Raw genomic sequence first — 23,651 nt, 5'->3', positions numbered from 1 at the left:
TCCATGTGAGCGGGGCCCACACGCTGTCACCGGCCCAACACGTCTCGCTTTGTCCTTTCTCTGCTACGTGAACGGTAGCAACGCGATGTAACGCGATGCATGCAAAGAAACAAACGGAGAAGGTTAAGATAGTAGGGATGGTCGCCGGGGCCCATGGATGGCCGATCACAACTAATGCAACATTCCCGGCGTCCTATCTATCTCATCGCTGGCGTCTTGATATCAGGTGGGGGTTGGGTTGGCCGGCCTGACCGTGTTTCAGCTCGGCGGACATTTTTTCCTCTTCCTGACAAACGTGTGAGCTCTTTTAGGGAAATTCATGCTCACAGAGAACGTACTCTGTTTTGCCGGACGTACAGAACCCTTGGTAAGTTCCAACGTGCTCTGTTTTGCCTTACCAATAGTGTGTGTGAGGACCAACGTGATCCTATAAAAATATCATCTCGTTCGGCAAATATGGCCAAAGATAATTGTTCAAAACCTTACCAATAGTCCAACACTCCGTACTATATCTCGACTTGTTCTCTTCTTCACTGTATTTGCAAAATACTTTGGGATTTTGGAACGAGCGGGGAAGAGGAATTATAGACTTGTTTTTCTGGCGAATTATGGACTTGGTGGAAGAGCAACGCGTGGCCCGATCGAGCAGCTGTGGTGATTGCGCGTGGCCCGATCGAGAAGCGGGGAAGAGGAATTATGGACTGTGTGGGCCTTAGCCCCATTACTTAACGGAAGCCCACTCAGGCCAGCTCCACCGAGGAGTTTCCGGCGAGGAATCTCGAGGGGTTCCCCTCCTCTCTCATGGCTGATCTAGCCTCTCTCACGGCTGATCTAGCCTTAAGAGACGAGAGAAATCACGGACCAACGTCTGGCATTAAGTTTTCCTATTTTTTTGATAGGTTTTTGTGTGCTTCTCGGTGACGTCTTGGCTGGAGACGTCATCGTCTAGAAGATTGGTGTCCTGACTCTTTCATCGTCCTGATGTAGGTATTGCAACCTATGTTATGGAGTCAATGGTTCTCATGACACGTCTTTTCAGGTTGCTGGTCTTTTTTCTTATGGATTCATCGACGGAAAAGCAGTTTTACAGCTTGTCTTGCAAATGGTATTATCCCGGCCATGATGCGTTCAATGATCTTAGGTACTCACCGTTTGAGATGTGCGGCTCATGCGGTTTTTCAAAACCTCTGAGCTTAGTTCAGCTTGTGCAAACATGCTATTCTGCAATTTCGTCAACAAATACGTGAAGAAGTATTAAGATATGAAGAATTGATCAAGAGAAGTTTAATTCAAAGGACTACAATGAAACTTTTAATTTTGTTGAGTATCTTTATTTTTTGTGTTCGTTCGTGCATCGATCTTTGATACTTTGTCTCTTGAATCAATAAAACCAGATCGTTGCTCTCTCTCTCAAAAAAAAAAGGAGTTTCAGGCAAGGGGGAGCTGGTCTGAGTGGGCTTCCGTTAGGATAAGGCCCAGACAGCCTACCCACTGGATCCGCCTCTTGTGGAGAAAACAAGAAAACTGGGAATAACTAGTATATAAAATCTCAAAAATGACCAAGGAAAGAAACATACTCCGTATAAATATGCAACACAAATGTCACGAATCTTCGAGCAAAGTGGAGATTGGATCTTCGAGGAAACTGGGCAATGAGATAATTAACATATTTGACCATGAGTCGAGACTATTTGTGTAGAGCAAGCGCAGAATCTGCATTGAGATGCAATGTTGGAGTGGACTAGTGGAGTAGAGAAAACGAGCAGACCTCAAAGGTGACCACTACTTATATTTTTCAGGGTTCACGCAATCCCCTCAAAACTAATAAAATATGGACTTGGAACATTCTGAAAACAAGATGTTGAGTTCCAACAAGTGATGTGCCGTGGTCACAAAGAATTCAGCTGACACGAACTGAAGAGAAAACAATAGCTATATTACCTGCAACTAACATCTACGCAAGAATTGAATGGTACGACAAAGATTTGCATGTTATCAGCCTCACTAACGAACACAATTTTAAGGTATCGTTATCTAGTCATACAAATTGTCAAACAGCAGCCTTTTTTTGTCACTATCCATAGGGAGGGACGACTTGATAGATGCCACAAAAATTGAGCTGCCATCCCATTACACTAATGGGAATTCAGAAGCCTCGCCTGCAATGCCGTTAGGATCTCTGGTGACTCTAATGAGAGATCAAGCATAACAGCAAAATATTTGCAAGATCGAATAGTATCGGCTGTAGATCACAGAATAAAGCATGCATCGCGAGTTTTTGTATTCCTAAGAACCATATTAACAACCATCTCTTGTGGGGGAAGGGGAGGTAAACAACAGTTGGAAGCCATCTATACTCCTTTAGTCTGAGATTTTAAACACCTGAAGGAAGGACGAGACAATTAGCAGGCTACTGAGTACCAAAAGAGGGAAAGTAACAACAGAATAGTTGCAAACTTGACATCATGCAAATAAAGTAAAACCATTTCATTATAAAGTTTGTTACTCCCTCCGATCCATATTACTTGTCAAAATATTACATGCATCTAGACGCTTTTAAACATAGATGCATCCATACTTGGGCAAATTTGAGACAAGTAATATTGGTCGGAGGTAGTACTTAACATTCATTCCATTGTTCTCTTGTTCATGAATCTAAAGTCTAAACAGTGCAGACAAATTATGTACAGAAAATATTTGTTAAAGCAATAAATAAGAAGACGTTTTTGAAGAAAGGCACCACATCTTTTCACTGAACTAACTCAGCAGCTATGCTGAAAAAGGCAAGGAAAACACGTAGGGAAGCCAAGCCAAATTTAAAGTTAATGTTACATGGTTACTTTGGTCGTTCTTGGCGTTTTTTGGTCTGGAAATTTCTGCAACCCTAAACCCCAGCTGAACTATCTAGTAAACCACTCTAATGCTGTGCACAAAAACTAATTCTGAGCCCTGAAACTTGTCTAATCCACCTTCACTGAACAGCTGCACATGTTTTTGGTACACCAGCCTGATTTAGTGTCTGTTGAGATTCTTATTAGTCAAACATTATCGAGCGTTATTTGGAATGAACTTAGTCAACCATTATTGAGCACTAGTTCGTTATAAGCACTTATTATTTACTCCCTCCGTTCCATAAAGATTGGCACGGTTTTGCACTAGTTCTAGTCCAAAGCCGTGCCAATCTTTATGGAACGGAGGGAGTATATAATATCATCAGGTGGACTATAATGCATTTTAGTCAGAACTTTGTAACCTATGATAAGCTACCCATGGGGATCTCAACACTGTAGGTAAGAGAATTTTGATGTCAATGAAAGTCAAACTCACTCACCATTGAACTTAATAAGAAAGATTATTTTGGTAATATTTTTAAGACGATATATATATCGGTTCACGATGCATGGCCGCTCGAAATCAAGACATTGGAGTTGGATAACACCTTTATCTTTATCTTTACACTTATAAAGATCTGAGTTGGTGGTCGCGAGTTCACTCCAACAATACTACCCCTTAATGACTACGGACTCATCTAATTGCCACTCATTTTATACGTATCATGATCTTTTGACTATTCTAGATTGGTTTTGATGACTTTCAAAATTAAAAAATAATATTTGGAGATAATCTTATTTATCAGAAATTTTAAAAAAATATGAGCCACAGCCACAGATTCTTAATCTCGTAGCAAAGCACGGACATTTAGCTAGCGGTTGGAAAAAGAGCAGCTACCAACATGTTAATGCAGAACTAGAACTGTTTCCACAATTAAAATGCCACAATTGAATTACCAAGATGATGTAACTACTAACTAGTGACTGAACAAGAACTTGGTCCAAACTAGTAGCAGGAATTCTTCTAATTTGCGAAGAATTAAAACCCTGAAGCATACACTGCTCTAGAACTAAGTTTACCTCTCTTGAGATGGTATCGGGAGAGATGAAATTTTCATATCGGAACTAAAATGGAGCGTGTTTGTATTTTTATAATTATTTTAATTTCTTTCATCTTTTGGCATACAGTTGGCTCAGTGTATAGTTGTTTGCTTTCAGGGTATGTTTGGATGGTGACCAAACTTTACCCTACCAAATTTTCGATCATTGACCAAGATTTGGTCCTTGTTTGGATGAAAGCCAATTTTTTGGAATCCAATGTTTCACTACCAACTCTAGTTCATTTTTTTGGCCAAAGTTGGCCAACTCATGGGCAAGCAAAAGCTTAACCAAATTTTTGGCAGGGCAATTCAGGGCTCAAACCAAATAGCACCTAAATCTTCTTTTAGTTACAACAGTTGGCTTCAGTTTACAATTTCAAGCCACAAAATTAAGAGTTGTGACACGCCAGCCATGTCCATAAGTAATTTGTGAACTGTGACTCCTTGCAGAAGTTAGCCAAATAAAAATTCATTTTATTATGTGCATGTTCTGCATGTTCTCACACTTATTTGTGTGCTGCTAGTTGAACTTATGCACTCTCCCCTTGTTACAGTTCTCGTTAGTTTTTTTTTTTGACCGAACACAGTTCTCGTTAGTGGACAACATAAGCATACCAGAAATCTTTCAAAATGTGGGCTTTGTCATGACACAAAAGGTGAGTTGGTACTACCTGTACTTAGCTTCAAGGCACATAGGGACCACTAAAACTCATAAGCGTCACACATGGTACAGACAGGTGCCAAGTGGCAACATAAGAATTAGAATAATACAAAAACATTAAGTTATCCAAACAATTCCATGTGCCATGTCCATTGTTTCCAAAATTCATTAGCAGAGTGTATTAACAAGTTAAGTTAGTCACTCCAATATTCTAGTCAACACAACCTTAGGTAGGCAAACCTCAGTAAGAGGGTTAAATAAGTAAGCTATAAACTGCAAAGGACTCCATGTTTACAAAGAAAATAATTATCTAAAGGAAAATGAAACAATACAAATCTATCAAGATTGAATTGCTTACTTGCACGAATCCGTGATACTGGAATATCTCTTAGCTCCCGCCTGATGCAGAGGTATTCACCAAGGAGGGACATGATTGCCAAACTTACGATATTAACAACCCACCATGTAATTGAAGCTGGCCATCCACCATAAATAATGCAAATAAACAGATGAATAATGTAGAGGGTAGCTGCAAAGTCCAGGCACTTCTTGGCTCTCTCAATCACATAAAGCATGAACGCAGCACTGCTCAAGCAAAGCATGGCAGCAAAGTTAACCATCAAGCATGTTTTGTACAAAACATAGATGCAAGTTATACAACTGGAGAAAAAAAACTAAAACAACATGAATCATGCTTATTCCTGTCATAGCAAAACAAATATCAAAATTCTTTGTTCCTTAAGGCCAGTTTGTCATTGGTAGCATCACTAGCACGGTTTTGATTTCTGAAATTATCCATGAAAAACATAGTGCGAGTTAAAGTGAACTGTAAGAGTTAGTTCTAGGTCATAAAGGCTTGAAGCGAAGAAAAACAAAACTGTTCCTATTTTTCCCCATAAGTTCAGATAATTTGTCAAGGGCCTTCTCACAGTAATCAGAAAACATGTAACACAGTGTAACCCGTGGATGATATTCATTTTCCTTCTTTAATGGATGATGAGCATGTGGGATGGATAATTGATTAATTACACTATCTGCTATGAGAATAGTCTAGAGAAGAATCCCTTCTTGGTTGATTTGTAGAATGAAGATGAGAAGGGCCTACCAAATCTTTCTGGATTAAAATTGGAATAGAAAAAAAAAATTACTGGTCTGTCAATGGCTGATAGGACTATGACGGTATTTCATTCTGTCATGATTGGGCACAATATGCAAGCCACAACAATATGAACAAGGTTTCCATATGGAACATCAATGGCACTACTAAAAACAATTTTCCTATTGCACACAACTAGTAAGCCGACAAGGCGATAACACCTTGCTGCTAATGTTACATGATATATTGGCTCTGTAATTCAGATACTTCACAGGGCTAGCTGGGAGAAGTACACAATCAGGACCTGTTCGAGCTCCAATGCACAAACAATACTGTCATGGGCTTAACTAATGTTCCAAGAAATGGCTATGACATTCTACACGTTTAGCACAGTAGAATAGCACTACCTATCCTAAGCGCATAGATCTGGAACATACACGCAACTGAAATGGAAATTTACAGTCAATGCTTTTATAACTAGCAGCAATTACCAATTAGTACTGTCTGACTACAGCCTCTGCTCCTGTCAGGCGAGAAGCAATTACTACCAAAAGCAGGCGCCCAACCGGACTATTTCTTGTTCGACTCCTACTAGACGAACCCCGTACCACTGATAGGCCGTGGCTTGGACGAACCAAGAAGAGGAAGCGAGCAGTGGTCGTTTGTGTGCGGAAGGGATGAATGGGGACGAGTACTGGCGGTAGCGTACCCTGCGACGGCGGCGAGGAGGAAGGAGGCGATGGCGCACCAGCCGGTGGTGGTTCGCGGGGTGAGGGTGGCGAAGTCGAAGAGGTAGAGGAGTGTGAGGCGGGGGACGCGGGTGCCGACGAGGAGCGCCATGAGGAGGCCGAGCGCGAGGTAGTAGAGGCACTGCAGGCAGACGATCTGCGACACGATCAGCCACGGATCCCACACCATCGCCCCATAGAACATCTTCGCCTCCCCGCCTCCGCCGCCGGCGGGATCTGGGGGTCGCCGGAGAGGCGGGCGAGGCGCGGTGGTTGGGTTTGGGGATTCGGCGGGATCTCTTTCTCGCGGCTGGGCTGGATGTTAGGTTGCTTCTCTTCTCTCTGCTGCTTGGAACAGCCCGAACATGCTCTCATTTCTTTGCGTTCTCTTGGCTGGAAATCTAGGGACTGGCTTTCTCTCTGAAGTGTGGGTCCAGGGGGTCCGACGTGTAGGATTTGCTCGGGTTGAGCTGCTAGGCCGTTGCTACGGGAATGATACGGTACGATTACGAACGATGTTCAAATAATTTGTTACTAGTACATTTATTAGACGTCCACGCACGATAAATTCTAACTTCCAGCTATTCTATTTTACTACTCCCTGTAAGATTAATGTGCTTGTAAGTTGGAAGATTGCACCCAATATGTAAAACCTTTTATTATCTACCAGTACCATGCCCGTGGCACGGGCTCTTAACGTGTGCACAAAAAAATTCAAGTTTATAAAAAACAACAACATAATTTGACATTCAATTGAAATAAACGAACAATATTCATCATTGATCCGTCAACACACCATGCTCTATTATAAATACTTGTTGTTGTATCAAGCCGATACATTAAAACGAGGACAGATCCAAAGGGGTTTCGCGTGGTTGCTCGAGATATGGGAAAAAGAACAGCTAAGCTTTCCACTCTTCGCTCTTCTTCTTATACTCCGTAGGGTTTAACTTTGAAACTTTTTTGAGGTTGAGAAAAGAAAAGAAAAGGAGAAAGGAAGCAAACGGCCCACCCAACCCACAAACGAGATGCCCCGATCTCAATAGCTGGCCACGGCGGTGGCAAACTGATCCTATTGCTCCCGGACGACATGTTGGCCCAGATCTCCGCCCAGCTCCGCCTGCGCGATCTCTTGGCGCTCTCTGCCGCCTTGCGCCGTCGACAAGCCATGGCTGACGCAATGCCACCGCCTCCTCCCCTCGGCGCTCCTCCCTCTCCGTCTGCTGCTTCCTCTGCTCCGCGGCCCCGCTTGGCAGCCTCTGGGTGCACCAGAACTCGGAGCTCGGCAATCTCGTGGCTGCGCTCCCGTGGTTCATCTGATCTCCCTCATCGCTGTCCGCGCCGCCATCCAGGTGAGGACTCGGGACGATGTGTTTCGTGTGTACCAAGAAATTAATACCACTACAATGTGTAAACTATCTAACCAAAGCTAGGCTAAGATCGTTTTCCGGCAAACAAGCCGCGTCAGCAAAAGCAATGAGTCCCTTGTCATGTTACCCAAGTCAAATTATATCGTTTTGCCTTACCTCGAGTTAATTACCCCGCCTTCGACACGTCTTCATTGAAGGCCGATGAAAGGGTTGGTAGTAGATAGTCATACCACAATATACTACATGAACCAGAAACGCAGGACCCACATAGGGCTCCACCACCCAAGGTGCGTACGCTCCATGTACCCCCTCTATGTGAATAATACAACCAAGACATGAGTAAGACTATTACCGAATCGTCAAGGCTCAGACCTGTATAAATCTTAGTGTTCAATACTCTATTATCGTAAGTGTATTCCCACGTCCAAGAAATCACGTCCACACATCATATTTTTGTGAGACACACATATTTATCCCTTTATACAACTTCACTTGTGAAAAAGATGGTATTTGGAGCGTCTGAGATGCAAGTTGGCACGATCACAGCTAGCTATCATGTGCTCGCATCATGCCAAAGAGGACGCGGAGAGGCTAGGCGTCTCTGATGTCATAGAGGTGCGCATCTGCTGCCGACACAGGTCTAGCAGATATGATTCATTTCACACCTACACAGTTGTCCACAACTTAGCTTTAGGGATGCCAACAGGATCCCGCATATATCCTAATTCTAAGATAATCTCTAGATTATAAGGTCAATTTTGAGCAAATACTTAAACGGTTTTTGCTATTTCCTAGGCGACCGAGAAATAACTATTTCTTAATCATGATAATAATTTTTTGATTCAATTAATTAGATTCGTGTAAGGCTAATGTAGGTTCAATGGATAAAAAAAATCTTCGCTTATGATTATCGACGAAGAAATAACTAAATAACTATTTTTTCATCGACTTAAAAATATACACTCGCATGCTTAAAACTCCAGCAATTCAATTCCCAATGGCTTAGAATCAGGACATAAGCGGCGCTTGCGCCTCTGCTTTGCTTTCGGTGCAGGTAGTTCCGTATCCATGGGCTGGCACGTACACCTGGAGTAGATTACCGTGTATTGCTGCTAATGAGCAATCTGACATACTACTGTACTTGTCCGCCCCATGCGCAGGGACCGTACATGCAAGATGTTCAAGCTGGATGCCGGTGGAGCGCGTGGAGTAAGAAGGTACGCGGGTGGCTGCCTGCATACGCGTTAACAAATCGATCGACTCTCAAGCAACAGATCAATACGTATTAACATCATGCCAGAAATGTCAGTAGCATTGCTACAACTAGAATCAAATCAGAAGTATCTGTCGCATGGTACCCCGACAGACTCAGGCAGCAGATTCCCGTCGGCGCCGACGACGAGCTCGCAGTTGACGTGCATCCTCTGCCGGCCGGAGTGGAAGACGTTGACCCGGAACCGGATGGCCGTGCTGAGCTGCAGGCGCAGCGGGAGGCGGCCGGCGTGCAGCGCCGCGTTGAAGGACGGCCACGAAGGGTCGCGCGTCCCGGGCCCGACCACGTCCAGGAGGCCCGTGATGGACACCGTGCTCATGTTGGGCTGGTACCAGCCATCCGCGAATGCCGGCCCGGCCGCCACGAGCGTGTCGTAGAAGCGGACCTCGGCCCGCGTGGCGTCGTAGTAGACGCCGATGTGCCGGTTCGGGTTGCGGTCCGAGACGTTGAACGCGACCTGCCCCCCCGTGATGGAGAAGGACGCCAGGCTGAAGCGGGGCCGGTGCGGGCGGAGGCTCAGCCAGACCACGAAGAGGGCAACGCCGGCCACGAGGAGGACGCCGAGGATGACGGAGCAGAGCGTGTTGGCGAACACGGCCGCGCAGCTGTCCCTCGTGCGGTGCGCCACCCGCCGCGCCCGGCTGCTGCTCGTCCCTGCCGCGCCGCTCTGCCGTTGCATTTCTCTCTGCCTGTCTGTGCGCGCGTAAGCTCCTCGGCTAAATGGTTGTAGGATTGATGGCTTTCGTAATGCATGGGCATTTGTCTGCGTCTTGGTCGATGATCATGGGTGCTTTTGTTTTCTGATGAAGCTAGGCAAGGGTACTTGGAGGGAAATGGAGAAGAGAGAATATGGAAGAAGACGTGCGTGTTCGGTTTCATCAATCGATCACTTCATGCCATGCCATGTATGCAAGTACGTAACCCAGCGCGCGCAAGGAATAATTGATATGCCTGCCTTGTGACACTAACCACGCTCTGGATCGACCCACCTCCATGCGCACAGCTTTCTACTGATATTTGTCGGGAAATGTAGCCATATGTTTCTCTTTATCTGCACATGGAGTATAGACAAGTTTTCTCAAAATATCTGTAAATTTTGATTCCAAAAGAATGATTAATTATTGTATAATTAATGATTTTTTTAGACAAATAATTTTCATGTTGTCATCCTATTGGCGAGACAAAGTGAAAATAAGAAGAGGAGGAGAATTGAATGAATGAAAAATTAATTGTGTGAGAAATGAAGGAGGACTAAACATTAATTTGTTGCTCCATCTTATTTCTCTGAAAACTATTTTGGTTCAGATGGCCGCGGAGATGGATTGGCGGCAAATGGGGTCTCTAAAAATGGTTTTGCAACAAGAGGGTCATCGAGAGGGACTGGTGGTGGGAGGACTCGTCGGAATGGAAGTAGATGTGCAAGACGGCGATCATGTTGTGTAGCTCAGATTTTGTGTGTGATTGTTGAACACTGTCTTTGCTATTGTGCTGTTGTCGAGCGGTGGACTTTGTGCATGAATCGCCAATAGATTGACCATACATTCAGTGTTTTCTTTTTAATTCTGATTTTTTATGGTATTTCTTTTGTTTGAACTAGTGGTGTGACGTGCAACATTTCACTTTGTTCATTTTATCATGGGATGTCCGCCATACCAAGGAGTAGAAGGTTCAGAACAATGCCAATTTGAAGACTAAAGCGAAGGCTGCATCGAAATCGAACAATGTCAGCTCGTGTGTTGTTTTTCAGGCATTTTTTCGGTTACCTTGTTAAACATGTTTATTTATCTTTATCTGTTAGCTGTTTCTAAAGAGGGGGTAGACCAAAGCTTACGAGAGCATATGAGTTGTTGGGTCAATAAAAAAACAATTGAGAGTTATTGTAAAGTTTTCGGGCTCAGTAAGAGTGTACTCCCTCCGTTTCACAAAACAATTCACATAGAATTTTGTAGTTTGTTCCACAAAACAACTCGTTTTCTTTTCGAACTCCCAAATATCCTAATCATCTTCACGATACCAAAACAGTCGACATACACATATGTATAGTCATTCCAGCGCAAAATTCATACCGGAGAACCCAGATTTTTTCTTTCGGTTTTGCTACTGAGAAATTGACTGATTTTTTGATTTTTAGTTAGACATCAATTAGTTGACGTGCTTGACCATCGGATGTTCCAACAATATCATGAGGGAGGAGAGAGAGTGTGGATGATCTTCAGATCTTGATCGGGTCAGATTCATCAACCTAGCGCAGCTGGTGTTAGAAAAACGTTTAGAAGGCCCCTACGGGCCTCTGAGTTCAGGCCCAACATCTGTAGCCCACATCCCTAAAAAGATCAGAAAAACATCTGTAGCCCACAAAGCCCTTCACACGCGCCTCCTTCTCTTCCCAACTCCGCTCTCCCCCAAGGCCCCAACCCAACTCGGCCACCACCGCGTTCTTCTTCCCACCTGCCAAAAACCCTACACCCCGCGACGACCAACCGGCGGCCGCCATGCTTCTCCGGCGACCCCTCCAGACCCTCGCCTCCCCGCTCCTCCGCCGCCACCTATCCAACGCCGCCGCAGCCGCAGTGGTCTCCGCCCCGGACCACAGGATCGACGAGCTCCTGTCGCCGCCGTTCGAGTACCTCCCGGGTCACCCTCGGCCGGACCCGAAGCACGACGAGGTGATCTTCGCGGTGCCGAGGGCCTCCTCCGGGCGGCATTTAGCGGCAAAGGAACGCAAGGCCGGGCGGGTGCCGGCCATCGTCTTCGAGCAGGAGAATGGTCAGGAGGGCGGCAACAAGCGCCTTATCTCGGTGCCGTCCAAGCAGATCCGCAAGCTCGTCGACCACCTCGGACGGTCCTTCTTCCTCTCCCGCCTCTTCCGCCTCGAGGTCTTTTCCGAGCACGCCGGGGAGGGGGACCTTATCGAGAGCGTCCGCGTTCTGCCGCGCAAGGTGGGTTCTCTCAATTTTTTTGTATCAAGGCTAGACATTGTCTGCAATACTCTAGTATTTCCTGATTGTACTGTGTGTGATCCCGAGTCTTGGAGATTTACTTAGCTGGGATTAGCATTTCGGATTGTAGTGTCGCTCCAAAGTTACACTTGTGCCAGTTCTAGGTGGAAATTTGAAATTTGTATGGGAAGTTAATCATTGGTGAGGAAATAAAATGCAAGGGTGCGTTCAATTGAAAAGCTGGAATTGCCTAGTGGTCTAATTAGCTAACTTGATCTGTAAATGTAGTCTGTTCAGGGGTACTTAAGCTAAGTATTTCTTACCTTAATTCAGCAGAATAAAATGTTTTTCCTTGGTTAGTGTTTTTTTTTCTTGGCTAATTTTCTTAATAGCAAGTAGGATTTTGACCTAGTATGTGAACTAGGTGGAGGATTGAAGGGCAATGAGCTTGATATTCTAAATTTCTAATGCACGACCACTGCAGTAAATGCACCATTTTTTTACACTTACAACTCCTTGGGTCTTGTAATATATTTTTATCAGAAAATGGGCACTATCTGAACTTTCAGATGTTGCAACATGAAATGTCTGCCTTCATCAGTTTGCAGTACTGGTCAATTTCTCTTTTGAGGGTGGATAGGAACACCCATGTTTATTGGGAGACTCTTGATGGAGTAGTTGTATTTTCTTATGTACTGGGAAGGATCCATTTGCATGGTGCAAGCAAGTACAACTCATCCTTGAATTGTTCGTTCGTGATCCTTAGCATCCATTTTCTTTGGTTGCCAACTTTTCTTCATTAGCATGATACTAGATGAAGGGTTTTAATGCACTTATTGCATTTTAAACTTCTAGGGCTGGGTTATCTTTGTTAGTGTGATGCTAAGTGGGTGATCATGTTGTGCATTCTTAAGATTTGTTTTGCCTGTGTGCTCATTGTTAGAGAGTAGATGACACAGCAAAACATGAAGGCCCATTTGAGACTCAGGATATCACCTTGATTCCTACAGGAATTGAACTGTTTCTTGCTAAATTCCTGTGTCCTGAGCAGGGATGAAATATACTCATTACTCTCATATACCACACTAACACAATTAACATGTTGAACTGCGTGCGATCTTTTAGAACGTGGATCACAGATAAAGCTACCCTAGTGAGGTAGGAGAATCAAATGGCTTGCAGAAATGTCCATGCTCTTGTAACTCGGGTTTCTGCATTTTCTCAAAACTTGGTTAGTCTCCACATTTGCATCCTTTGATTTGGCTCAATTGAGTATGACCAAACCAAATATGCAGAAATGGTGAAAGCATATATGCACTATCAATCATGCTCTTTAGGCATGTTTGTCTCCTCTGTCCCAGGCTAGATGGTGTGACATACTTCACTTATTCTACTTTCTTCAGTATAATTTACCAGTAAATAAAGTGGGGTTTTGGTCTCTCTTTTTTTGTCTGGGAAACATAATTTTTTTCCCTATTAGTAATGGATGGTGATGTGTAGTTTTTGAAACATTGTGAGAGCTGCTGTCGCCAATGTTAGCAGCAGCAAATACTGTTCTGCTTACTGTGGAGTTGATTTTTCAATAATGAATAATACACCATGGATTTTCTAGCTCACTGCAAAAGATCAACCAGACACTACTTCCATCTGCCTTACAATATCAGTTGCAACCCCAAATGTCCTTTTGTAGCCACATGTTAGAATTACTGGTGCAATTATGGATTTGTGGAGTCAGTGTAATTTGTAATGTCGTACTGAGAATTAACTGACTTATTCTGGTCAAAAGAAGTTGAAAGAGATATTGAGTGATCTTTTTGAATGTCCATACCTTTAAGGTGCACTTGCATGCGGGCACTGATGAACCTCTGAACGTGACATTCATGAGAGCCCCTCCTTCGGCGCTGCTCAAAATAGATGTTCCTTTGATGTTCATTGGAGAGGATGCCTCACCTGGCCTCAGGAAAGGTATGTAGCATGTATTCAATGAAGCAACTATCTTACATAAAACTAAAACTGGATGCTGAAATGAAATGTTCTCAAGGTTTTTGCACATCAAAGTTGGGACCAGACCTTAGATCTTAGGCAGACAAAATTTCTTCATCATTCTTTTTTATAACGATCTTCATCATGTCCATCTTACATGGAACAGTATTATATAAAAAATAATGTTTAGGTTACTTTAAATGATATCTCCTGAACTATGCTAGCAGAAGAAGACGTCATTTCTCTTGAACAATACTCCCTCCGATCCTAAATTGTTGTCGAAATATTACATGTATCTAGACGCCTTTTAAGAGTAGATACATCCATATTTGGGCAAATTTGAGACAAGAATTTAGGATCGGAGGGAGTACTAATCAATTCAGTGTCATCTAATGGCTTGTTACATCTGCCGTCTTTATCATTTTCATACAGGTGAATAGATTACTAATTAAGTGTGCACTGAACTTTTCATTATGAAAACCCTGGCCAATGTTCAAGCATTGCCTTCATTATATTATGTACAACATTAGCTAGGAGTCCTGTGTTAGTCCTTATCCATCTGCGTTCCTGTTGTATTGTGTTTCTTCTGTTCATAATAAATCCAGGCTAATGTGACTATATTCACAACCATGCAGGAGCTTACTTCAACACCATAAAACGAACAGTCAAGTTCCTCTGCCCTGCCGACATAGTACCACCATATATCGAAGTGGACCTAAGCGAGCTGGATGTCGGGCAGAAACTGTTGATGCGTGATCTGATAGTCCACCCAGCCCTGAAGTTGCTTCAGTCTCCAGACCAACCCATCTGTAGCATTATAGGGTCAAGAGCACCTGACCAGAAGAAAGAGAAAGAGAAATCAAAATAATTCACTTCATTGTATTAACTGTTCAACAGAATAAGTTTTTTCTTGCTATCCATGCTTGCACATTTCGGTTCCTGATTACCTAGAACGAATACTAGGCTAAATTGTAGCCAGGGATCACTGTTTTTACCTGAGGGGTGTATGTTTTGAGAAGCCAGATGCCATGCTACTGATGTAATTGCTACAGAAATGTTCAAACATGGTTCTGCGAGGCAGATGGTTTTGCTTGCTACCATCCTCATGTGGCGTTACACTAGTCAAGTAACTTTACCTACGCGATCACCTAACCCCATAGATTTAATGCTTCTATATCATGCTGGAATACCTGCGATAATGTAACTGAATGATGGCTCTACTGTGAACTCAACACACCTGACACTAGGTATTGTGGATGAAGAGCTCGCACTGCCACATCAAGGTAACTTTCACATCCGAATCCGCCAAACTATCTACTCTCAAAAGAGACGAAGCTGCTTTAAAATCTGAAAGCAACCTCAAGCCTGACTTCTCCGACCTGCAATGACAGGTCTTCCTGAGCTAACGAAAGCAACGAACCAAGTCAAAGAAACGAACCATATTCACAGTAACTGGTTAGTATGCAGTAACCAGAAAATACTGGTAACAACGTACCAGTCATGAAGCTAACAATCGAACAGCCGCGAAGGGTGCTCAGTTCATGCCATATTATCGCTCAAGTCATCAAATCAAGACTCACGGCAAAAAGAAAGGCGAACAAGATAGTATACTTAGAATATTAGAATATTATTGTGCAGCACATGCTTTGTGAAAATACATGTAGAAGCATAAGTTCAGGTACATGATATAGCACTCAAGGGTGTCAACACATGACATCCAGTTGAAAATGAGGTCCAAAGAAACACATTTCCGAACACACGCACACACCCTTTCCGATCAAAATAATAGTATGACCGGAAATACAGTCATCTTTCAGGCTCCTCCAAAAATTTGAGGATCCAGGTAAGGAAAATAAAGGAATCAATAAGCGGGGGGTAAATTCATCAGCGCCTCAGCGGACAAAATCTTCAGGCAAAAACTTGATTCACATGATCACATCCATGGCTGCTACTTATTAACTTCAGACAGCGCTTCAGATACGACCATATCAAGTTGTTTACTGATGCTGGTTCACTGGATCAGTTGGAAGATACGACCGTCATCAATGGATGGGCCGCTAGGATCATCAATCACAGGCTCGCCTTCTTCCATCTCATCTTGCATGAAATTCTCCCTGCACTCCATGCTGCAGAAGGTTTTGTCACCCCTACAATTGAAACACAGGATATGATTAATTAAGCAACAATCAAATAAATGCAAATCTATTGAACTGACAAAACAACCACTAAGTAGTGCATCTAAAGATCTACTCCACTTGATTACTTACTGGTACATGTAGATGTCTTTATCTTCTTTGAGCTTCTCACAGCAAAAACAACAGAAGCTCATCATACCCCCATTCAGATGAGGGGCCAAACTCTCCTCACACCCACTCTCATCAGGCATCAGCTGCTCGCCTTGAAACTCAAAAACATGATCTCCGAAAATGTGTGTAGTTCTAGGGTTAGGACCATGTGAAACAACACAGGTGTAATCCTCTGAATTGACAATGTCATCAAGGGACATGATACTACCGTTCAGTCCATCACTCATGTTCTCATCCTTTTGTTCAACCCCTCCAGCTTGAATAAGAGCACTGGAGCTGTTCTTGCGAGTTAAGTTGTCAGTTATCCTCATCTCAGATCCAAGAAGAACCTTCCTGCTGCCCAAAGGTGTGGGGTTCTCATCACTGAGAGAATCCACCAGTCCAAGCCCAACCCTGTCCCCAAGCAAGATCTTTTGGTTCTGGCTGGCATCAAGGAAAGATGACCTGGGTGATTTAGTGCCAAGGCCTGTGAACAGAAGGTCTAGGGGCGATGTGGGACTGCGAACCGCATCCAATTCAATCAGACATTTGGTGCTCAGTTTGACTAGAAGGTCAGGGACTCTGAAGAATCCCATCTTCTGAGCAACCGATTCAGAGGAAGTTTGTGGAACCGAGGACTCAGCTGCCATTTGATCGCCTCTAGTTCTCTTCCCGCTGCAATTTCTTTTTGGGTGTCAATAACTTGATATTATAATTTCTTCTCTAACACTACAGCAAATTTAGAAGAAATTGATTTCTACTAGTTTCAGTTTCAAAAAAACTACATGGTGCCAAAAAAAAACAGAAGAATCAGATGGGTGTCTTTTACGTAAAATGATCCCACAAGAAATTGCAGCTTGCACAATACAATCAAGAGCCAAACAAAAAGGGCTACCATTGGAGTATAGGACACTATGTGTCTTCTATAGATTCCTTCACTTGGAAGCATACATATATACTATTGATTAAAGCATAAGAAAAGCAGAGTCATACGGAGAGCCCGGACAAAACAAAAAGATAAAAGACATCCGTGATTAATCAATCATCATCTGATTCTCACCTTTGCTTCAAAACTGTACTTGCCTCACGAGATTGTCCCTCGCAGCAGCTCTCTCATCCAGAACGCGAAAATCTTCTGAAAAGGCCACGAACAACATGAGAGCACAGGATCAGTAATCGCTGAAAAATGACTTGCTAGAAGTGCCTTTTATTTTCAGAAAATATCGAGAGCACAAATCCGAGGCGGAGATTAAACCCCCAAAAAATCTTTTTAAAAGCCAAAAAAATAGCACGAAAAAAAATTCAAACGCCGTCACAGGAAACGATCGGAAAACCCACGAGAGGGTAACCAAAATCAAGGACGGACACAGATTAAAAAATCCTGACGAACGCGTTCCAATCTACTCCCCCCGCACGGAATGCGGGTCCAATAAATCCCCCAATACATAAAGAAAACCCACGAAGGATCAAGGAACGGACTACCCACCTCGGTCTCCTCAGCCTGCAGCGCGCAGCACCGGCGGGTGGGCGGGGCGAAGAAGAGGAGGGAGGAGGGGGGTGGGAGGGAGGCTGCAGAGTGACAGAAAGATAAAGAAGAAATAGGGCGGATGGGAGAGGGGGGAAGAGGAAGGAAGGAGAGGGGGGAGAGAAAGAAAGAGGTTTATGCAAGAACTTTTGGTTTCAGTAGTTGGATACTCCACCCCTTTGGTCCCACCCGCTTTCGCTTTCTCTCTCCCTCTCTACTTTCTCTTTTTAGCCTCTCTGTCCTCTGTACTCAACTCCGAAGAACACAATTCTTTAAGCAAAAATAATATATTCAGGTAGAGAGAGAATAATAACGTGTGGGGGCAAGTGGCAGGCAAACCCGGTGTGATTTGTCTTTTTGGCTGATAATTAACTTAGGTGGGTAAAAGGCAATGCAAAGTTTGGAAGGGTGTTAAGACTATGATGTCATGCCGTGTCCTTGATGTGGAGACTTGCTTGTCATGTTGCTAGTCAGCAAACGAGGAGAGAGACAGAGACCATGGATAGAAAAAGCAAGGAGACGAGAGAAAGAGGATACTGTTTAATAATTTACTTTGTACTAGTAGACTCTTGTGGTGTGTGGCCTGTAATTTTTTTGATTTTAGCTGGAGGGAATTAACTTTCAGTTTCACACGGCAGCTAGGTGGGGAGAGGGGGTGGTGGAGTTACCGAGGAAGTACCCTGTCAAATCAGCTTTTTTGACCTGGCTTGTTGCTGGCCGATTTTTTCTGTAAAAAGTAAAGATTATGCTTGACAGTCCACTTGCCAGAAATATTTTGCCCACCACCGCCGGTTTGACACGAGTAGGATATGTCCGGAATCTTTTCTTTTGCTATGATCGGAAAGATTTGCCAATTTTACACATAGATATTGGCTAGTTAAAATTATTGATGGAGTAAGTACAATCTGAACTTAAAAATTCAGTGAGAACGTTTAGAAATGCATTCAGTGAAAACTCGCATAGGCGATCATAACCTCTTCCAGAATTCCTGCTAAATTCATGTGGCCAAGTAGACTGTTGGCGTCAAGGCAAGTATAATCAACCGCACACGTTCAAGGTTGTACGGTGTCTACACAAATTACTCCATTCTCGGTCAAAATGTTAGAAGCGACCAAAGTACCAAACAGCTCCAGTTGTGATTTGCTCGCAAGAAAAAGATGTTGAATGGGAAGTAACTGCAGTAAAAGTTATCCTATGCTACCAGGACTAGGAGTACTAGCACACAATGACGGTGTGTGTATTAACGGAAGTACTCCTACTTCTACGGTTGTTGAGTACATAGCCCGTGTACCACAAAAATCTATGATGATTTTAGTCAAAAGGAGAGCAGTGAATTTCTGGGCTGTGCGCTGTTTTGCTCCCTTGTTCCGTAGCTGAGGGTATTCGCATTCACTTCCTTCTTTATTGGGGCAGCTCGGCATTAACCTCCATGTCACGAGACTTGATTGCAAGCTAAAATGACTTGCTGAAATTTTCATCCAATCTGACCATAGAAATACAACTGAGCAAGAGAATGCAAGGTGCATACGTTTTTTTTCTTAAACTAGAAAGAGCCTCTAGGGTTCTACATCGACGTTACCCCTACGCCGCCAGCCCGTCGTCAACCTTCTCGTCACCGGTTCCGCTGGTGTGTGTAAGAAAACCACAATCTACCGGTGAGAGTTGGGGTTTTTCTCGTCTACTTTTGTCAGGATTGGCTAGGTGAAACGATTGCGGCGGTATGGAATAAGGTCTCTTCGCCTCAACCTCGTTCCCATGGTGCTTCGTACCGACAGGAAGCACGTGGAAAGATGGTATGGTCCTTGCAGAGGCGGCGTTTCGTTACCGAGATGGTCTTTCCAATTCCCCTCGAGTTTGTCAGTCAAGACGGAATCGGCGGAGCGCCAGCATAGATTTTGTCATCTCCTCGTGGTGGCGAGGTTAGGTTACTTGACGTGCGTGCCCGTTCGCGAAATCTAGTATTCCTCCGTCCAATAAAAGATGTCTTAAGTTTGACTAAATTTGAATGCATCTATACACTAAGTCATGTCTACATACATCCAAATTTTGACAAACTTGAGACATGTTTTGTTGGACGGAGGGAGTATCAGTTTTTTCAGATCGATTCAAGGGTTCGACAAACGATGACTGCGATTTCGGAACGTTAGTCTTAGGGGGACGTGCACAAGGACTTCCCCACTATTGTCGAGAAGGTCAAGCAGGCTTCGGTAGAGGAGAGCCGATGACAGGACGCCATTAGATCGTTCTGGCGGCGCCGGTTGTCCAGTGGTTCAGAAATCTCGATGTAATTTTTATTATGTTTGAGATGATTTGTACTTATGGTGAACACTTACAATAGATTTGTTTCCTTTTCGCAAAACAAGGGGGCCTCAATGCCTTCTCAACTGAATTTGTACACCATTTTAAACAAAAGAAATGGATTTGCATGAAATAAATATGATACGCAACATATTCCAATTTGCCTCTTAAAACCCCAAATATTCTGACTTTAAAGAGACAAACTAACATAAAAATTATTTAGATGAAATAAGCATTACAATCTCCAAATCATATTACATGTATAACGATCCCAGTGCGCTTGGCAGTAAATAGGAAAGAAGAGTTGAGTTTAGAAGTGCTCACCATTGACATGTGTCATTTACTCAAGAAGACACAGAAATTAGCCTTGCTTGTTTTTGTTAAGGGCCTCGTTGATTAAAAGAAGTTTTATAGAAATTTTAGAGAATTATATTTAAAAAACTTTTCCTACACAACTTGCTTGATTTGCAGGATTTGAAACCATATGATTATTTTTCCTCCTAGCTACTTTGCACACGGTTCCAATGGACACTAATCTCGTGAAAAAAAAAAATCTTTAACTATAGCTAGCAAACTTTTCATGTAAGTTTTCGTACTTTTCATGTGATGCAATCAAGCATATTTTATTACACATTTTCGGTCTTTTAAACTTCTATAGGATTCAACATGACATTGTAGGAATCAATCCAAACTTACCAACAAGTTTGTTATGGAATCATCGATAGTATAAAATGATCTCCTGACCGTGTCACGATGTCAAGTCATAAACTCGTAATATTGTAGGATTACATATTAGAGTCTTGTCTATAAAACGAAGAATTGTACTTCGAGCAATGCCATGTTTGACTCTAATTAGAAGTCGTGTTGGGCATGATGCCAAACTTCCATATAAATCAATAAACAATCTAAGGACAACGTGTTTTTGCGATAAATAAAAACCTCCCATCAAAATAAACCTGTTGTTTTTTGTTTTTTGTTTTCTGCCGTGACACCGTTGCTACAGAGATATTGATCCGGTCCGGCTGCTATGTAGGCTATGTTTCATGTGATCAATCCCTAGTCTAAAACCAACAGAAATCGATTTATACGTCCTTCTATTCATATGTTCTTGAAATCCTATGAATCAGGAAGGTGCTAAAAATTATTTAGGTTTGAGTAAACCGGCAAATAAGGCAAAACTGCCATCCCTAAAACCGGAAGGGTCTTTTTCCCATTTGGGGGAGACGTGATCTCCAATCCACGAATACACCCCCCCCGAAAATCTGCTTTCAGTTGCGCTTTAGCTTGGCTTCCACCAAAGGCAAATGTCAGTGCTACTGCTACTACTAGATCAAGCAACATGAGGAGTAAGAATACTTTTACTAAAGAAAATAACCTAAAAGTGGGGGTATAGATTTGTTTGGCTTGTGAGCTAGCACTGCAATCCCTCCCACCGAACCGAAGAATCATCATAATCCTTTGTTTTTTCTCGGACTGGACTGGAGCATCATCACAGCCCCTGTTCTTTTTTCTGCGAAAGGAACCGAAGAATCATGACAGATTATTTAGCAGACAGAACAAACCATGACGAAAGGCATCAATCAATCAATCAATCGGAGAGAAAGCCGTGTGAGTATTTCAACATCAAATCAGGTATAAATATTATATACCTATATATTCTGCTCCACGGTGCAACGAACAGGGACATGGTGCAATGATTCAATAAAAAGAAGAAGAAAAATGGGGGACACGGTGCAATGGAAGAAACAGATATTAGTAGTGATAAATATTTCGAATCAGGAGTGGCGTAATAAAATGAGGACTACTCGCCGCACGAAAAAGAAACGCAAAGCGGTCGTTGGAGGCTGACTTTTAGTTGTGCTCTCTTGCGACGGTGCGAGACAGATCGAGGGGGGAAGAGACATTTTCAAAAGAGGGAGAAGAGATCATGGCTGTGGGTTGACGTGACGTGACGGGATCCGATGGCGACCGGCGGCCGGTTTGCGCGTCCGCTAGTGGCGGAGTCCATCCATCCATCCATCCAGCGCGTCCTTCCTTTCGCTCGTGCAATGCGGTGCGGCTCGGTGGCCTGCGTGTGCGTTAGTTGGGGCCCTACCTAACGGCCGGGCTGGACACCCAACCGACGCAGTCTGGGATTTCGTCTCTTGTTCCTTCCGCGGTGCACCGCAGCAGCGACCACGCGCGCGTCCGCCGCCCCTGCGACAGTCCCACGGAAAGGGATTCGGTACTAACGCGGAGGCGGTGCCGCTAGCGCGATCTACCCGTATCCTGACAGCCACTTGTTTCTCGCAGACCACCCAATTAGTTCACTTTGTGTTATATTAGAGACGATTAATTAATAGAAAAGGTGTTGTTTGTGTCGGGACAGCTTTTTTTACTTTCTTCTCTCTGCTTGTGTCAGTCACTTTTTAATCTTCTTCTTTCTTTTGTGTCAGTCACTTTTTATCTTTTTTCTCTCTTCTCTGTGTCAGTCACTTATATTTTCACGTAAAGTCCAAACAGTTTTTTTTTCTCACTTCTTTCTGTAATATTTTTGTTTCATTTGTACATAAATTTTTTAAGTCCTTATTAATTTTACACGTGACGGAATTACTCAATTTCAAGTACGTCATCAATTTTATGTACCTCATCAATTTAAGTACCCAATATACAATACTCATTAATAACTACGAGAACAATCAAAAGTACTAAGTACTTTCTCAACCATAGTACCTCATTATTTTTTAATACATAGCAAATCCAACAAGGTACATGTCAAGTACATTAGGATAGTTACAATATATCGTCAATTTTATATCCTCAACAATTTTAAGTACCTTCTTAATTTGATGTACATCGAGGTACATGTCAAGTATATGATAATAACTTATCAATTTGTGATATGAAATCCTTGTACATCAATCCATTCAAAAAGAATACATGACAAGTACCTTCTCAAATTGATGTACATCACTAAAACTGCACATTAATATGCATCAAAACAAATCACAACATAAGCATCGTCAAAAATTAACAATTAGTACAGTGCCTAAAGCATAAAAAACAAACAACAATATGTGGATCAAACAAAAATCATAGTACAAGCATTGTCAAAACCTAGTACCTCGTCATGTACCATGATACATATTAATCTTATTGCGTATATTAGCACGTCAAATAAGATACCTGCCTAAAGCATCAAGAAACAATTACAACACATGATAAGTACATCATAACCCAGTGGTACATCACACTGACGCTAACCCAATGGTACATCATAACCCAGTGGTACATCACAGAAAAAGAAGAAATACACCTTCGGACTCAAAACAAGATCATGATAGGAAGGAAAAAAAAACTCAATATGTCCAGGAAAGGAAACTTTGATCTACTCCACCTGCAAATCAATAGAAAACAGAAGGTACAAATCAATAGAAAATCAAAGTACCTGAAATCAAGCCACAAATCAATAGAAATCAAGCCACAAATCAATAAAAACCAAGCCACGGATGCTACAAATCAAAGTACCTCTAACCAATCGGTGACAGGACCCTGTTCCGTGGGAGGCAGCGGGTGCTAGGAG

At 43.0% G+C, this 23,651-nt stretch overlaps 4 protein-coding genes across 6 annotated transcripts; 1 reads left to right on the top strand and 3 right to left on the bottom strand.

Moving 5' to 3' along the window:
• Positions 1-1,825: 1,825 nt before the first annotated feature.
• Positions 1,826-6,807, bottom strand: LOC100833693 (protein SYS1 homolog). Of its 2 annotated transcripts, none has more exons than XM_010233676.3 (3): positions 6,437-6,807; positions 4,951-5,177; positions 1,826-2,382 (listed from the first exon to the last, which is right to left on the bottom strand). In XM_010233676.3, exons 1-3 carry the CDS (start codon positions 6,619-6,621, stop codon positions 2,375-2,377), a joined length of 420 nt encoding a protein of 139 aa, XP_010231978.1. In that variant the 5' UTR covers positions 6,622-6,807; the 3' UTR covers positions 1,826-2,374. The 2 variants fall into 2 exon arrangements, with proteins under 2 accessions (XP_010231978.1, XP_003569294.1); XM_003569246.4 differs by having other exon boundaries at positions 6,398-6,802.
• Positions 6,808-9,047: 2,240 nt separating this feature from the next.
• LOC104583288 (NDR1/HIN1-like protein 12) lies at positions 9,048-9,919 on the bottom strand. Its single transcript, XM_010235137.3, has one exon. It carries the CDS (start codon positions 9,736-9,738, stop codon positions 9,121-9,123), a length of 618 nt encoding a protein of 205 aa, XP_010233439.1. The 5' UTR covers positions 9,739-9,919; the 3' UTR covers positions 9,048-9,120.
• Positions 9,920-11,444: 1,525 nt separating this feature from the next.
• On the top strand, positions 11,445-15,081 carry LOC100833390 (50S ribosomal protein L25). Its single transcript, XM_003569245.4, has 3 exons — positions 11,445-11,998; positions 13,834-13,963; positions 14,617-15,081. Exons 1-3 carry the CDS (start codon positions 11,552-11,554, stop codon positions 14,847-14,849), a joined length of 810 nt encoding a protein of 269 aa, XP_003569293.1. The 5' UTR covers positions 11,445-11,551; the 3' UTR covers positions 14,850-15,081.
• Positions 15,082-15,584: 503 nt separating this feature from the next.
• Positions 15,585-17,907, bottom strand: LOC100833077 (protein MARD1). 2 transcript variants are annotated; one of them, XM_010233674.3, is made up of 4 exons: positions 17,753-17,907; positions 17,327-17,401; positions 16,249-16,950; positions 15,585-16,128 (listed from the first exon to the last, which is right to left on the bottom strand). In XM_010233674.3, exons 3-4 carry the CDS (start codon positions 16,914-16,916, stop codon positions 15,993-15,995), a joined length of 804 nt encoding a protein of 267 aa, XP_010231976.1. In that variant the 5' UTR covers positions 16,917-16,950; positions 17,327-17,401; positions 17,753-17,907; the 3' UTR covers positions 15,585-15,992. The 2 variants fall into 2 exon arrangements, with proteins under 2 accessions (XP_010231976.1, XP_003569292.1); XM_003569244.4 differs by having other exon boundaries at positions 16,249-16,941.
• Positions 17,908-23,651: the final 5,744 nt, after the last annotated feature.

Source organism: Brachypodium distachyon, chromosome 2, assembly GCF_000005505.3.
Source record: "Brachypodium distachyon strain Bd21 chromosome 2, Brachypodium_distachyon_v3.0, whole genome shotgun sequence".
Lineage (NCBI taxonomy): Eukaryota > Viridiplantae > Streptophyta > Magnoliopsida > Poales > Poaceae > Brachypodium > Brachypodium distachyon.
This window is presented reverse-complemented; position numbering and strand designations above follow the sequence as displayed.

Excerpts from the sequence above, each read along its gene's own strand:
- LOC100833077 (XM_010233674.3), bottom strand. The coding sequence starts at position 16,916 with ATGGCAGCTGAGTCCTCGGTTCCACAAACTTCCTCTGAATCGGTTGCT. Across the intron at positions 16,129-16,248 it reads AAAGACATCTACATGTACCA|GGGTGACAAAACCTTCTGCA; the intron begins GTAAGTAATCAA and ends TTTCAATTGTAG.
- LOC100833390 (XM_003569245.4), top strand. The coding sequence starts at position 11,552 with ATGCTTCTCCGGCGACCCCTCCAGACCCTCGCCTCCCCGCTCCTCCGC. Across the intron at positions 11,999-13,833 it reads TCCGCGTTCTGCCGCGCAAG|GTGCACTTGCATGCGGGCAC; the intron begins GTGGGTTCTCTC and ends CATACCTTTAAG. Across the intron at positions 13,964-14,616 it reads CTCACCTGGCCTCAGGAAAG|GAGCTTACTTCAACACCATA; the intron begins GTATGTAGCATG and ends ACAACCATGCAG.
- LOC100833693 (XM_003569246.4), bottom strand. The coding sequence starts at position 6,621 with ATGTTCTATGGGGCGATGGTGTGGGATCCGTGGCTGATCGTGTCGCAG. Across the intron at positions 5,178-6,397 it reads CTCCTCGCCGCCGTCGCAGG|TGCTGCGTTCATGCTTTATG; the intron begins GTACGCTACCGC and ends TTGCTTGAGCAG.
- LOC104583288 (XM_010235137.3), bottom strand. The coding sequence starts at position 9,738 with ATGCAACGGCAGAGCGGCGCGGCAGGGACGAGCAGCAGCCGGGCGCGG.